The 16,738-nt window shown below is 36.7% G+C and overlaps 1 protein-coding gene across 4 annotated transcripts; it reads right to left on the bottom strand.

Moving 5' to 3' along the window:
- Window positions 1–148: 148 nt before the first annotated feature.
- Raptor (regulatory associated protein of MTOR complex 1) lies at window positions 149–14,977 on the bottom strand. 4 transcript variants are annotated; one of them, XM_076441581.1, is made up of 23 exons: window positions 14,587–14,976; window positions 14,351–14,453; window positions 12,556–12,797; window positions 11,689–11,835; window positions 11,414–11,607; window positions 11,267–11,326; window positions 10,332–10,432; window positions 10,105–10,238; window positions 9,463–9,846; window positions 8,967–9,041; window positions 7,713–7,970; window positions 7,059–7,202; window positions 6,122–6,377; window positions 5,986–6,027; window positions 5,602–5,747; window positions 5,062–5,159; window positions 4,843–4,954; window positions 4,357–4,520; window positions 4,092–4,262; window positions 3,557–3,801; window positions 2,653–2,820; window positions 2,210–2,492; window positions 149–1,785 (listed from the first exon to the last, which is right to left on the bottom strand). In XM_076441581.1, exons 1-23 carry the CDS (start codon window positions 14,743–14,745, stop codon window positions 1,590–1,592), a joined length of 3,882 nt encoding a protein of 1,293 aa, XP_076297696.1. In that variant the 5' UTR covers window positions 14,746–14,976; the 3' UTR covers window positions 149–1,589. The 4 variants fall into 4 exon arrangements, with proteins under 4 accessions (XP_076297696.1, XP_076297697.1, XP_076297698.1 ...); XM_076441582.1 differs by having other exon boundaries at window positions 2,653–2,814; XM_076441583.1 differs by lacking the exon at window positions 5,986–6,027.
- Between the last annotated feature and the right edge of the window lie 1,761 nt (window positions 14,978–16,738).

Raw genomic sequence — 16,738 nt, 5'->3', positions numbered from 1 at the left:
ACAACTTATAATAAAGTACGGTCACTTGAGAATAATGTTAATACCTCTTATAATGTAAAATACACCACCGATGGTAATTACAAATTACCAAATATATTTCATATTTATGGAAACTCGGAAACTAATTTTCCCAAAATTGCAATGAAAAAAATGTTGAATCACGGAAATTATCAAGTAAAGACAAATATCAAGTAAACTTTCTCGTAAAAAATTATTCTCGTGAAATATCTATGTTCATTGTAGTTGTCATTCTTGAAAGTCGCTTAATTACTGTCGCTTCGACTATCTATTACGATTATTGCACTAAGAGTCATAAACAGTCATAAACTAAAAAAAATGGTACAGTTAAGTTGTTCAAATATATTGTCCTTACGTTTTCCTTTCCCCAATTCCTTTCCTCACCAAGCGCGAATGACTGTTTGTACAGGGTGGTTGCGAAATTATCTGGATCTGTGTTACCAAAAATTTACCACGAAATTCACCAATTAACATCGAATAATCCCAAGATCAAAACAATTTTTGTTTTTCATTTCATCCTATATTATTTATATTTATTATTCTCGTTATTATAATCGTTACTACTCGAAATTCAAAATTTTTTAGTTTTACTATACATATATGTATACGCAATATGTAGTTTACGAAACTTTAAGGTCATTTACCAAGAGAACGGTTGACACACGTTGAGACACGTGGTTCCTTTGAAACTTTTGTTAGTTGCGACGAGTACTATACGATGAAATAAAAAACAATGTTATATTATGTTCGGGTTCAATGTTGCGGTGAATTTTGCGGTATATTTTTCTAACAGGTCTCCGCCGATCGCGATTCAGAGGTCATGACAGAGGTAATTTCGCAAACACCCTGTACAAACATTTTTCAACTCTCCTTGAGTAATTCCCTTTTTCTTTTCGTTTAGATTTATGAATGAAAAATTAAGAAGCAAAGAAAGAACATGCGCGCATATGTATGTACGCGAATTTACCAATTTACCAAAGAGAAATATTATACTCGGTTGAGGAAATTTTTCGGAAATCTATCGACACCAGCAATCTTGCATGGCACAACAACCAAAGTTTCTCCATTGCGTATGATACAAACTTGATAGGAATATTAAACACACTTGTACTATATACACTTCGCATCTTTTTCGTTACATCACATTTGCATATATTATGCACCGTTTCACCGTTTCACCGTTTTTTTTAACAACACCGAATATCTCGATTGTATTTTCTAAAAAATTACATCACCCATGTATAATAGAAACACGGAGAGACACGTATTCCTGTCTTTGGTCATCTCGGCAGACTTTCGTTACTCCGTCCATCCGTCATCGTTAAAAACGGAAACTGTTAATTGATTATTTTAGAAGCAAATAATTGTCGGAAAGTAGTCCTTTTACATAAGAAAAACGAAACACAGTTTTCGATGATTTCGACAATCTTTACAAATTAACACCTTGTCTTCCCACTTGCGCCAGTGTTTCCATTAATTCCACTAACTTCTCTCAATCTTTTGAAATATCAAGTACTGTGGATGTGCAAGTATTTATAAAGATAATTTTACAACAATTCCATCTCTATTAGTCATCTGCGTGATTCAGGCGCATACGTTGTAATAGTGTTGTCTACGCATCCAGCTGCCAGTACTACACGGTAAGGGTGAAAGCTTAAACAACTTACTGGACTGATACGCGTAGCCATAAATCCTTCGTGGAATTTTATTGTATTTAAATGTTGACCGATTGTGTTGTACACGCTTATGCAGTGATTTGTCGATCCACTGAAATCAAAACAATATAAATATGTACTACATAAGCGTTTGCACTTATTCTTGCGCATCAAGTTGACTGAACTTAACTCTGTACATATCGCAAAAATATTGATAGCAACTTGTATAAAAATTCGGGATAGCCAATGAAAAGACCATTATACCATTACACCATGTATAATATGTTGACATTCACATTCGAATGATCTTCCAAGTAGTTATTCTTCAAAAAGCATAACTTGACGTACAAAGTCTTCTACTGATTGATTACTAATACTAAACATTTGAGTATTCTATCAGATGTATTCTGTCAGGTATTAATTTCATATTGATAAAATGAAAAAAAAATGATACACGAGAGTATGTAGAATCGAATTATTCTAGGCCGGGGGGGGGGGGGAAGAAACGTTAAATAGCCGATGGAATTTAAACTTACCATGCAAATATGTCGGCCACATCATGCGCTGCCAATGCCGTGATACCTTGCGGTATCTGTACAGTGCTTACAGAGGAATTTTTTCGAAGATCAAATATACGAATATCGCCTGATGATGATCCGGTGAACAATTGAGGTGCAGATCTCTCCGATTTTCTCAAAGACGTTCCCAACACCCATGCTGTGTGTTCTCTCCAAATCATAACTCTTGATTCTAACGGAGGTAATCTTCTGTCGAATAAGCGAACCGATCCATCACCGCAACCGACGGCCATCATTGAACCTGTGATACACCACACACACAGAGAGGCTAATCAAATAATCATTATAGCACGGCATAAATTCTGCTACGGCATAAAAAAGAAATTCATTAATCGATCCAAGTTATTCATTTTGTTTCGTTGATCTAACTAAAATGATATATTTATATACGAATGACTAACCTACGCCATCAACATCGATGCATGTAGCGCAACAATCAGCACCTGTAGGTATATCTTGTTTTTTCAGTTCACTCTCTGCGTCCCAGAGTCTAATGACACGAACATCGCCGCCCGTAACAGCTAAAGTAAGGGACTTTTGTTCCCATTTAGTAACCAAACCAGCTGTTGCTGCAAACAATTCATTAATTAATGCACAGAAAGTAGAAACGGAATCTTACAATTAGATAGCACGGTAAGATAGTAGACAGTAAAGTCGCGCGATCCGGTGCACAAAGTATATTCGCGCGCGTACACCTTTTCAAAACGATCGAAACTTTTCCAAAATTGGACCAACAGCTTGACTTTTTTTCAGACGTTGGAACGTTAGAAGGATTGATTTACTACTAGCTAATGCGTAGATATATTTTTTTCAATTTTTTAATTGTTAATAATCCTTGCTATCGATGCTTCCAACGTCTCGACGAAAACTCTCGAGCTGTTCAAGGTGTACGAATACTTACACTGTATACCCACTGTAATCAGAAACCCGCAAACAGAGTCCACCCAAACTCTATCGTTTACTTTTTATACTAATTTTGTACATTAGTCTCTCTCTCTCTCTCTCTCTCTCTCTGTGTGATTATAGTCCTTCAATTACTCGCACTCCACTTTCTACACAAGTATGTAACCGCGGTTACGATGGAATTTTACATCGTCCCAACAGCTAACATAAATCAATTTTTATTCAATGAAATCACTAGTTTTACTTTGACCGTTCATGTAAAATATTTGTAAGATATTTGCCAGTGTGGTCGACACTTTTGTTTATGCTTGAAACGGTAAATTTAAGGTTTTCAGACAAATACTATATGCATATGCGAGTAATTAAAAGTTAAATGTTAAATGTTAAAACACGTCTACGCACCGGTTGTCGTTTTTGTTGCTGGTTGTATATCAGCTAGTGCTTGCCAAGCGGTCAGTAAAATCGGATCACGGTTTAGCGTGCTACTATAATTTTTCCAAACTCTAACCGAGCCATCGTCGGATCCAGCCATTAGTAAACTGACATCGTGAGCGTTGATAAACTCGAGAGCTGTAATACGCGATGCCTTATTCCCTCGACTCGCACAATAAGTTAATAACTTCGGACCGGATTGATAATCCCACACTCTGCAAGCGAATATATAAATAATATCGTCGATAAGGTGTCTCTGTTTTGCTAGAGTAATACAGTATTCCTTCGGATAATGTGACTTTCGTCTCGATGCTCAGTCCCTGTTTGTCGTTTACGCGCGCGCTGTCTTTCTCTATGTTCGGCACACGTCAAAGAAAGTAGAGGTACTTGTCCGCTTTCCGAGACTCCATACTCCATAGCCCCCGGAGAGGTCGTCGCATCATATCCGAAGGAATACCGTGTAGCGATGCAATTCGCAAAAGAGAAACAAGTCCGAGTAAATTACCCAAAGAAATCTTTCAATGCCACAGCTAAATGAGGTTCGAAAGGATGAAATGTTAGGACTTCCGGAGAAACTGGACATCTCGCGTGAAATATCTGCGACTCTACTCTACTTTGTACCGCTCGTAGTTGTTCTTCTCTCGTCTCGGATCTGTGCCTTTTATTTCTTAGGTACCTGAATGTTTAGCGTTCACAAACAGCTTTCGTCAAACAATAATACTATAGAAAAAACTTTCATTTTATCGATACATATATTATATCGGATTTACCTCCACTCCCTTTCGTAATGAGCTCTGCTTTCCATATCGTTCATCGACTCGGTCTCACTTTCTAGACTAACAGGCTGAGCAAATTGAGCGCAACTCCACTCGACAAATTGCGAAGTTGTTAACGGTGTTTTCACTTCAGGAAACTCGTCAGCTTCCTCCAATATCTGTGTTATAAAGTAAGTAACACATAAATTACAGGCATAAATTTATCATTAGACTGCGGCGGATCTTTGTACATTTATGGCGTCTGAAAATTTGTCAAAAATCCTGCTGCGCGGAATTAAAATTCGATAGAATTTCGTATGATTTTTATTTATTTCGGACCCAAAGAGGCTACTATGTACCACTGAAAATCAAATTTCATTTAACTTGTTCTGAAATCTGCCTAGAAAAATTGAAAATTGCATCAACATCGTCCGTAGTCTATTTATTATCATATTGGTTTCAACTTTGAACAAATTCGTCGATTGTTTTCAATTTCCCTACCATATTAGGAATTGGTTTTCTTGATCGAGAAGCGTGCGACGACGATACCCTCGAAGATCGCAATAAATCTGTTCCGGAATTTACCGTAGGCGGTGATTCTCCTTTGCTGTTACTGGATTCGATAAATAATGAAAAAACACATTATGAATAACATACTATATGTATTATACTATATAATATTATGTATACTGTGTGTATACAATGAATTCATCGACTTACCTTAAGTAAGTTGTGCGATTCGATGGAGATGGCGGAAGAGACAACGACGAGGATGTTTTCGTTTCGATTCCTTCTTTGGGTGTAGACGATTCTTTCACCTAAAATAAGAAACAGAGTGTGTGTATCGTGTTCTAGAGAAGCTTTTCAAGGTCGAGTCGGGTCGGGTCGGATCGGGTTCCCGCGAACACCCCTGATAAAAACGACTGCAATATAGGTTTTACACTCCAGTATAGCACATATCTGTACTATACTATATTCATTGTCGCCATTTTCCGATGAATAAATTAAAAAAATTAAACTACATACGTGTGTATGTATTTATCGAAGCGTATCGCGTATCGAGTCTTACGATGTTCCCCTCGCGGTAATAGATGGATAATTAAATAATTAATTTTAAATATTCTTAACGGGTGAAACTGATTTCACAAAAAGGTTGAATTTTATTTGCAGAAGGGTGAAATTGATTTGCGAAAGAGTGATTTTCGAGTACAATTTCAACGAAACGGAGTACATTTTCCGGTGAGATTTCTAGATTTCTACCTGATTTCGAATATGATTAGTCACTTTTTGAGACATCGAAGCAACCGCGGGATGCGGATCGTTGTCAAGGTTGCACAGCCCGTGCCATAGCTTCATATATACGCTACCATAGGAAAGACTTGGTAAATTTCCAAGCGAACTATGTCCTAAAACCAAGAAACAATGATTTATTGGGATTGTCTATTAAACATTAAGATTATCGAATACATAGGTGTGTATATCTGACAATGAGAGCTTTGCGCGATTGTGTGCTTCAAAGTAAAAAAGTTGCGAAATAAATATTAGTTAAACATATATAGTATAATATAAATTTACAACATTTAAAACGAAGGATCGCGAATGAACTATGTACGAACATGCAATGGAATTTCCAATTATTATTACCAAGTGACTCGCAAGGTTTCCTCACGAACTCCCAATTATTTCCTGGTACACGATTGAAACAGTATAAAGAATTGTTATCTAAAATCCGACAATAGACAGCTAATCTTTAACCGAGCGTTACAGTTCTGTTACTTACCTAAACTGCTTATAGACGATGAAGAAGATACCCTCTTGATACGATCTTGTCCAAATCCATCCGTAGCGTCTACGCTGTACATGTTATTAGGAGAAAGCATTTTCAATCTATCTCTGGAACTAATGCGTCTCATTCCGCTGAACGGTGAGAATGTTTCCACTACGAGGTCTTTGCGACTGTTTTCTTCAGCCAAAGCTAAAGTGACAAAGGAATTTTCAAAGTGTAAAACCATCCATTGAAGCGCTACCACTAATTCCTGCAAAGAAAATAATATTTCCGTTATCTTTAGAATAGTTGAAACGCGCGCGCGCGCGATCACTGTAATTCAATTCTATTCAGATGCCATTGCATAAGTTCGTGACCAATTTTCATGGATGTTGCACGGCCGAGCGCTCTACTGTACGGCCCAGTGTAACAAAAAAAAACAAAAATGATACAGTCACCATTCTTTTCTTTTCGATTATATGTATAATTGGTCAATATAGAAGCTGTATTCTTTAACTATTTAACACTAACCGTATCGATTTTTATCAAAATTAAAAGCTTGAATTTATTTAGATGTTTCACAATTTTTATATTAATACGTGCTCGAATAATTTCTAATGGAAGCACACACATCTTAATAATTTCAATAACTAAAAAATAACATTAGGATACAAACAGAGTAGATCAGGGTAGAAATGAGAGTGAGAGAGAGAGAGAGAGAGAGAGAGAGAGAAGGTATAGAGTTAGGATACTTTAAACAAAGTCACATTTCTTAGCTGTGTAAGACTGAAATAATAATGAAAAAATAAAGAATGTGAAAGCGGTGATTTGACCGGTCGCGGTACGGTTATAGCGTTTTAACCATTGAATTTTATTTTCAAATCTCGGGCACAAACTTGTGCAATCATCTCTAATATATATTAGGTGTATATTATCTAACAAACTTACATACTTTTCTAACTAAGGGGCACATATCATGAGATACAGTGTTGATCAATGTTATGGCGATGATTTGATCAATATTATTTGCATGTTCACTTCGCGTTGTAACACTATTTATGAATGTACCCAAAGCGTAAACACTAGCTGCTCGAACCTATGTAATTTTATTGTACATTATTATCTACTCGATCATTATTGTATACCTATTAAAATAGACAGCGGATCTTTATGCAAAATAAACATTTTTTTGTTCTAGTTGAATTGCAACAACCTGGAGTGAAATTGAAATATATCTTCGGTATTAATATATGTTTAACGCTAAACCTACCACCACCGGTCAAAGCAACCGGTTCCAGATTTTGTATTTTAAGATTATTGAAATAATTAAAATGATTTCATAAGGCATAAGGAATGGTTGTGTGTATATATATATATATCTGTTGTATAATAAATATTTTCTAATGAAATCAATCTTGTCATTTCTATAAGGGAACAGTTACTTTTAAGGCTCGGTAGGTTTAGCGTATGTTAAGTAAATTGAACATAACTTGAACAGTATTTTCATTCTAATCTTTTCATAAATCCGCTGTTTTCGAATTATTAAACATACGATAGTAGAGTAAATTGAGAAAACAAAGTTGAACCATCGGTGGTTTTAAAATACCTCGGGAACTGAATCTCTTAGCAATGTAAATAGTTTCTCGTGTGCGATATCTCGAACACCGCACCACCTTGCTTTGTCGTAATTATGCCAAAGCCTGGCAAGACATAAACACAGCCATTGACGTAACAAAGAGTTCGTATCCCCAAGTTGCTCCAAACAAATTGAAACGAGACTACCATGATTAGCAGCTACTTGACCTTGTCGGTAATCATTTACGATACTGGCCAAAACGAACGCTGCTAGTGTTCTGTACTCGCTCTGAAATCAAACGATATTAGCTAATACGTTTTATAGGTGTACAATTAGGTATAAAAAGGTTTAACTTGAAAAAAATATTTCAATATTAACCGTTTGCACTCGGAGCTATTTTAACTCGAAAATTAAACATTTCTTCCCCGGCCTAGAATATTTCCATTCCCTACGATTTACGATTTTTTCAATTTCAATTTTATGGATATGAAAAATTGGTATCTATACAATATTATATGTATATGTAGTATAATACACCTCATAGGTGTACAATACCTACACACACACACACAGTCGGGGGCAATATTAAGTGGACACTCTTAAAAATCGCACAACTTTTTTTTTAAATTGGTCCAAAGGACTTGAATCTTTTTTTCAGATGTTAGACCGATTAGTTCGCTAGAGAATGAGTAAACAAAAATTTGTTTAGATCGCGATTGGTAGGAATCGCAGAAAATTTAAAAAATGGTGTTTTTCAACTTTTTTATCAATATCGGTCAACATCGCAACGAGCACATACGCGTTTCCAAGTTCAAGATGAGATCTTAAAATTAGGGTGAAACTGGCAGATTTTCATTTCATTTGATTCAAGGGCATTTTGCTCTTACGCGATCATCTTTAACGGTTTGTTGTAGCTTATCGCAACATTATCCGATTTCGATCAAGTTTTCAGTATACATGCACTAGTTACCGAAATCTACAAAACGCATTTTCAAATTATCCTTACAGTTACAGGCAGTATTGTTAGATAAAAAAAAAGTTGAGAAGACATCATTTTAGAAAATTTTCTATCATTCCTACCAATCGCGATCTAAACAAATTTTTCTTTACTCCGCTTAATATTGTCTCCGACTGAAAAATGTTTAGTAATCGATTGTATACCGATATATTTGATAACGTAAACGTAAACGTAAACAATATTTTGAATAACGATACAGCAATTTTTAGTGGCGCCTCAGAATCACCGCTCGAGTGCTCAGGGTTAAAGCGTAAAACGGATAGTACCTGAACAGAAGTATCTTGAAGAACAGATAAAAAATATTTGTGCCCTCCATCGCGTACGAGATCTGCTTGACAAGTCTGTAAATGTATGTACAACTACGTTAGTTAATTGAAATTAGTGTTAAATATGCAGGGTGAGGCGTTACGAACACCACCGGTGACTTTGATCCGATGCATATCCGCTTTCCTCTATCTTGGAAAGCAAGCGAGTTATTCGGCTGACCTGTCCATAACGCTCTCCACCCTGTATAATAATAAGTAGACAGCGGATCTTTACGCGAAATAAACATTTTCTACCCGATTTGCAGCAACACTTTGCGAAACTGCAGTGAAATAGAAATTTATTTTCTTTCTTAACATGTTTTGAGTATAAATTGAAAATAATATAAGAATATTTGAAAATTCTTCATTGTCGTCACACAAGTGCAAGAAAATTCGCTGTTCATGTAATAGTAATAATAATTTTTTAATCAGAATTTGGTTATCTATTGAAACTTACGCTGTCAACTGCAAGAATTTTCGCCCAAATGAAAACAAGCAATGGGCGTAATTCTCTGGCATTGCTCTGAAGTAATTTCAAAACGTATGGAAAAATGCCTACGCTGAGAGCCAAGTTTACCGCCCACGGACCAAGATCGAGAAAACGTCCCAATAACTCCAACGCTCTCAGTCTGTGAACTTGGCTCAACAAGACTTGAAGTACTATCGGCAGTTGTTCCGGAGGGTTGCGACTTTTCGAACCCAGCGTAAGCCATACTTGAAAGGCTGTCAACTGCTCTTCGAAAAATGGGGAGTGCGCAAACTGATCTTCGTTCTCTAGGATAGATGGTAATTGCGCCAAGCAGAGATCGAGTGCCAAATCCCATGCTTGCCACATAGGATGCTAAAGTTTATACGAGAGAGAAGAGAGAGAATTAAAACACATCTGGTATCTTTCAATTGCAATGTAAAGGGGGCGTCGTCGTCTCCCAATCTCCTGACAAGAGTGGAATACTTGAATTCCAAATAGAATACGATCTACCACACAGAGAGCTAGATATCGCTACTTTACCGCGTAACAGTGTTTCACTCTTTTAATTTAATTTAAATTTAAATTTTCCGCTCGTATCGGGACACCCTTTATTTTCAGGGCATTGCTTACCTGATAGGTAGGTGGTAATTTTGGACAAGAAACCGGAGTACAATCGTACGACCGAAGTATTCTTTCGGCGAGTAAAAAATTTCTAAATAAACTAGCAACCAATAAATCTTGTCTGAATAATCTCTGGAACAAATCTGAAAATTAAATACGTTTATCGGATAGCACCTTTCGTTATCCGTTATAAGTGAAAAAATAACTACTTGTAACATACAGCGTTATTATTTTACCTCTGGGCAAGGTGTTCCACGCTATCGTATCGGTAATCGCTGTAAATATCCAGTTGAGTTCTCCCAACATTGTTCTCCTGTCGGTCAACTGCCCTGGAATTCTGAAATTGATTTACCACGATTCGTTTGATAGATCTTTCACGACGAAGCATTTCAAATGTAATATTCCATACTAAATATTCTCGATATTATTACCTATAAAGGTTGGTTCTTCGATTTTGCGTATATCGGGTTGGCAAATAAGTTTGTTCGGTTTTTCTGATTTATTCCAATGTAAAAAACCGAACGAACTTATTTGCCAACCAGATACAATTAATAATTTCAGATGGAAGACGAAACAGAATATATCCCCCCATTCTAACGATAAGTCAAATATGTACCAACAATCTCTCTCTCTCTCTCTCTCTCTTACACACACACACGCACGCACACACACATCTGATTATGTCACTATTCGCTCTTATCAAAATCACTATTCATTATTAATAGACTGCGGATGTTTATGCATTTATGGCTTATGAAAATTTTCAAAAATGCTATGCTATAAAATTCGATAGAATTTAGTACAATTTTGATTTGTTTTTGATCTATAAAGGCTGTTCCCGTGAAAAATTGAATTCTATGCCATTCCATTTTCTTCAAAATTTCTCTATAAAAATTGGAAATTGCGCAAACTAATTTTATACGTTTGCGAGAAAAATAAATAGGTAAAACGGTTGACTGAAAGATAAAAAGGAATTTAAGGATAATGTAAATTGTAAATACATACTATCATCTCCAACATGTTAAGAATTATTAATGAAACAAAACAAGTTTCGATCTAGCTCCTGTATCTCGCGATTGAACGCGACAATATTTTCACTTTGTATACAGATATCTGCTGTCTACTAATTATTATCGTGTATATCACCGAAAAATATGTAAAATATTCTTACTTGTCGATTAAATCTAACGATATTTTTGGTACCAATTTCGACGTATTTTGCATTACAAACCTGTATAAACACAAAATAGAAATTCAGCTTTTTACACGAGTCGAGCTCGATTTCATCGATATTTTCGTTTTCTTTTTTCAGTCTCACCATCGCAACGCAATTTTTATCGGAGTTGTAAGGCATGAGGTAAATATATCAGCAGGTAAATCCGGATTCATAGGCAAAATTTGATTAGCTGCGCATGCTGCTAACTGGATGCAGTTTCTATAAGACGGTACTGTTGTATTTCCGTACGTAGTCACCCCGGTTGCACGATTCTGTTGAAGTGCTTGTCTTTCCATCTAAAATGCAACGTTCGTATCATTATATATATTTACAAATAAGTTTTTCTCCTTCGAATGAAACGTGCGAATAATTTTTACCTCGTATTCCTTCTCGTGTTGTTCCGCAAACTGTTGAAAAGATTCTACGATAATACCTGCGTTCGAGCAATCGTACACATAGATGCTAGGTGCTCCCATCCATGTTTGCAAGTCATACACGGACAAAGGAATGTACTGCGTATACGTCTGTAAAAATATTTCAGAGTTAAAGGAACTTTTATCGAATTATATTACACGCATCACCGACAAATACACTATGTATAACGAGTCTATCGATTGGTATACGCCATACGCCATACGCGAAAGAAAACGACGCGACTATTCTTACAAGGAAATCTCGCGAGATGTAACTCAATTTTTCGATGCGACGCAATCGAGTCCCGTTCTAATTCCAAGTCCGGCGGAGGAGACCATTCTATATATCAGTTTGCCTACCCATTCCACTATGGGGGAATATACCCCGCGAGGGGCCAACAACCTCGAGTTTCAAGCTTCAAGCATCGAGTTTTGAATCGAAGGAAATGTCAACTTGAAATTGAGGGAAATTTCAAGATTAAGTTGAGCGAAATTTAAATTTAAATTGAAATTGAGAAATTTTAAAAAATCAACGAGCTTCGGTATCGCACTAGTATTGTTTCACCGACACGCTATTTTTTGTCGCGTCTTTGGCCGCGCGGATCGCGTTTACATGCTGTCCTTTTCTACGTTCGGCGCAGTCTATGCGTATGCCACAACACAGAAAACCGAGAATCGACTTGGAACTGGAACGGGACTTGGCTGCGATCCTACACATCTATGTATTCGAGGACTCACTTCGTATATTAGTAAAAGAAAAACCTCTGATTCGACCGATGCGAACAGAATTGCAAAATATTTGTTACGGAAGGAACTTCTCGCGATACTGACCCTATTAAATACCCATATTTCACCGTTACTAGTAGGTTTAGGAACACCATGACCATTGTAATGAAACAATACTCTTTCCTCCTTGGCATTTCTCCTTAAAGAAGTGCATAACTTTTTCACTTCCTCAACAGTAGGATCTAAACTCTGTTTGTAACGAGCTCTTGGCTGCCATCGTTCGTACTGTTTCTGTAAGTTAGAACCTACAGTTTCCAAAGCTTTCTGTTGGCTCATCGATAAAGGATCTGTAAAATTTCAAGAATATACATATAATCTTTCCAGTTTGCATTTATCATATGACAGAAATATTAGTAAGAACCATTTGTGCGCATTTTGCTTCCATGTATAATGTACGATGTATAAAGTATACTACTATATAGACGATATATGTATTTAACGCGACAATCTACGCAGGGCTGCTTAAATGCTTTTTCTTTTAAGTAACTTTCGATTGCGATTCTAAAAACAACTGCGCAAAATGTACAAGTATTATTTTTATTTTGAAAATATAAACTACATAAAAATAATTATGTCAACTACCAACTACCACAATCTACTAACGTTTCACCCTTCTAGCTTCTAGCTTCAAGTTTAGCAAATTCGTTAATTAGGGATGTGTAGCATGTAGTCTATGTAGAGCGGCAGCCAATGTACTTGGATTCGATAGAAATTAATGTCAGATTTCCAAGTGCTTTTCATGAAATTCCTTTTTACGTTTACGAAACGTAATTTCCATTATTCGGCAGCATACAGCTATCACAGCTTTATGACAATAGCTACGGTGAAACACGGTGACTCCCACGAATATTCGGACACCATTAAAAATACGATTACTTTGTTAATATCCGATCATACGATTTCAACTTTATCGAGAAGTTAGGGCAATCGGTTTGCTTCCAAAGTCGTTGGGTCGGAATTGCAGAGAAAATATACTAAAAGTTGTATTCTAAAACTTTTTCATATGGGCTGCTTATATGAACAATTTAAAAAACACGTTTCGCAGATCTCTTCGGAATATGTTCTGAAAGTTTCATAAAAATCGGTCGGTGTTGCGACCAACTACGAATGTTAAAAATTTCTGTGAAAATTGTAGTTTTTCACGATTTTCGATCTCTATATCTGCAATAAATCTAAGAATTCTTACATCTTTCGGTATCTGTCGTTTTTTCCCGTATTAACCGATTTCGATGAAGCTTTCTCTCTCTCTGTCTCGCAATGCGTATAAATGATACAGACATACAATACCGGTTCGATATACAATACCAGCCAAAGGTTTGGAATCACGGCGTAAATTCAGAGAAATAGAAGGATTATAAGAAGAACCGAATGCCTTTTTTTTTAGAACTAAAATTGCTCTTTCATTAAAAAACCGCGTTTATTTTTAGCGTAACAGCCTGACATATTCACAGGGCATCCTGGCAATTAGTTTTTCTAATGTTTTTACTTATTTAGATATTTTTCCATGCTTTTCTCATAGAATTTTCCAAAGATGTCCCTTTGGAAAAGTGCATTCCGCATTCCGAACATTGTCTTACGCTGGGTGTATAAACTGTATATATTTACAAGAGCATTATGAAATTCGGATTATTTGGATTATGAGCATTAATAAATTTGGAATTTGGATTAACAATATCGTTCGAACGCCACCTAGCAGTAATCAGTTGAAATGACATTCGTTTAGGAATTGTTGTCATATCGTGATACTTGTGTATTTACGTGAGTGTGCATAACCTTAAAATTCTATTACATAATGGCAATGGCAGCGGTAACCGAGATGTAAATAAACGAGAATAAATACCTATCCAACATTCAAGGCGGGCGCATGGTTGCGTTTTGACGATATCCGGAGGATCGACACCGACGTTTAAACACAAAACCAGAGCCACGCTCACGGTTTTCATCTAAAACAAAAAAATATTTACACGATGAATTCGTGAAACTATCGTGTCGAGTGAAATACGTATTTATTTAGTATTCTGACAATGAGATACGCCGAGTTGTTTAAATAGGTGCACGATTCAAGAGAAAACAAACCCGTTCTTTCATTCTCCATGTTTGCGTAATACAATTGACACCCTCGATCGTCGCCGTGTGACGCGGCTTACAAAACGCTAGCTGTATTTTCCAATCATCCTCCTCTGTCAATATCGAATCTTCTTCCTCGCGGCATGGTTTCGAGGCAGTTACTGACATTGCGAAGCCTACGACTTCGGAGAAGCTTTCTGTCGAAATTGTACAAAAGACACGCTCCGGTTACCAATGATTCACGGAACAGATGTCATGTAAATATACGTCCTAGCTATCGACTAATAATATTCAATAGCTGACAAATTCACAAACGTATTTTATCGGGGCACAGTTTCGTAAGTTTACTTCATCGACCGCCATCTTACACCTTTCACGATGTTACCAATAAACTCTCTCGTCTCGGTTTGCACGGGTACGAAGATGGCGCTGCGTTTTAGCAGCGCGGCTTTACACATATTTACAAATTTTCGAGCTTCGTTCAATTCTGTTATATTGTCTGATATTGTATTAGGTTGTTGTCATTGCATATGAAATGTCCGACTTGGAATTTTGTATACCCAATAATGTATTCTATATATCTGCTATCAACAAATTGCTTGTTTCTATTACGGTAAAAATAAGATGTTATAATTATCATTCACGTTTTTTCATTTACATTTTACAAGATTGTTATCTGGATTTTGTAGTTCTTTTTTTTGTACCACCAACGACATTTTCACAAAAAATCACATAAAAGTTAATTTTTCCAATATACATATAAAAGGAATACGCGACAGTCGTGTTATCGGTTGACATTCAGGTCCTACAGGTAGTGCCAAAATTTGTTTCATTTGCAGCAGAACACCCACCCGGTAAGCAATCTGCTCGATTTTGGACGAGCATCTGCGTCAGCAAAAGTATCGCTTTCTGCGGGCAGAAACAAGCTGACGGCAGAACAAAGGCAGCTTGGTCTTGAATTCTGCCTTCGTTTTTTAATTGTAAGAAAAACTCACGCTAAAACATCATAATATAAAGAATAAATGTCAGGGAATACAGAGAAATGTATATCCAAAGACATCGGTGATTTAAATTATCTGGGAAAGTCCTAAATGAGTAACAAATAAACAATTTAAATTTCATTGTAAGACAATAAAATTTAGACATTTAATGAAAAAAATTATTATACAAATATATACTGATTTCGATAACTATATATAATAAATAAATTAAAAAGTGGATAGGCAATGTCAAAGATTTTATTTAGGAAGTCGATAAGACAATGAAAAGTAGTAGAAATAAAATCATGAAAGATAACATTGAAATGGGCAATCGAGGTTTTGACGGGATAAGTATACATTATGCAGGCGTGGCCAGTAAATTATCCGCGAAATTCTTGCAATCATACGGCACCTGAAACATAAAAAGTAAACAAATATAAACAATTAACGCAAACAAGCTACGGGGCAAAGCAAGTAATGAATTAGAAAGTGCTACGTACTCGAGATAAATTTCAAGATAAATTTCAAAATGTAACTGAGACTCGAGGGGTCGGTTAGTCAAAATGGCGGACGTAACGTTGAAGTGTAAGCGCGGAAAATTCAAATCATACGGCCTCTGAAACATTCAAAGAGAAGATACATAATAGTTTAATGAATCAAGTGTCGAGACGGAGTCTTGTCCGGACTCCGACACTTAGTCCGGACAAGACTCCGTCTCGACACTTATTGCACAGACTTAAGTCACCGACAAGATACTATTAAAGACTGCCAGCCCCTGTGTAATTCAGCGAGCCGGGTAACCGGGCGCGACGGGCGCGGGGATAACGTGGAACTTACAGTGATCTGAAATACCACGTCGCTAAAAGTTCTATCACCGACGAGACTGCCAGCCCCTGTGCCACCGACGAGATACTATTAAAGACTGCCAGCCCCTGTGCTATTCCGCGAGCCCGGTAACCGGGCGCAACGGGCGCGGGGATAACGTGAAAGTTACAGTGATCTGATATACCACGTCGCTAAAAATTCGAAATAGTGCCACAATAATGCCAAAACATCGTCTGAAATATGGCGGAGAATGTAACATTTAATAATAATCGATATAGTTTCGTGATAATTCGCATTCTCGCCGATGCATCGCGACGAGAATCTCCTCAGTGGTCTTCTTCACCGACAAAATGCCG

This window comes from Lasioglossum baleicum, chromosome 16, assembly GCF_051020765.1.
Source record: "Lasioglossum baleicum chromosome 16, iyLasBale1, whole genome shotgun sequence".
In the NCBI taxonomy this organism is placed as follows: domain Eukaryota; kingdom Metazoa; phylum Arthropoda; class Insecta; order Hymenoptera; family Halictidae; genus Lasioglossum; species Lasioglossum baleicum.
The sequence above is the reverse complement of the archived record's forward strand: the minus strand, read 5'-3'. Positions and strand labels throughout refer to the sequence as shown.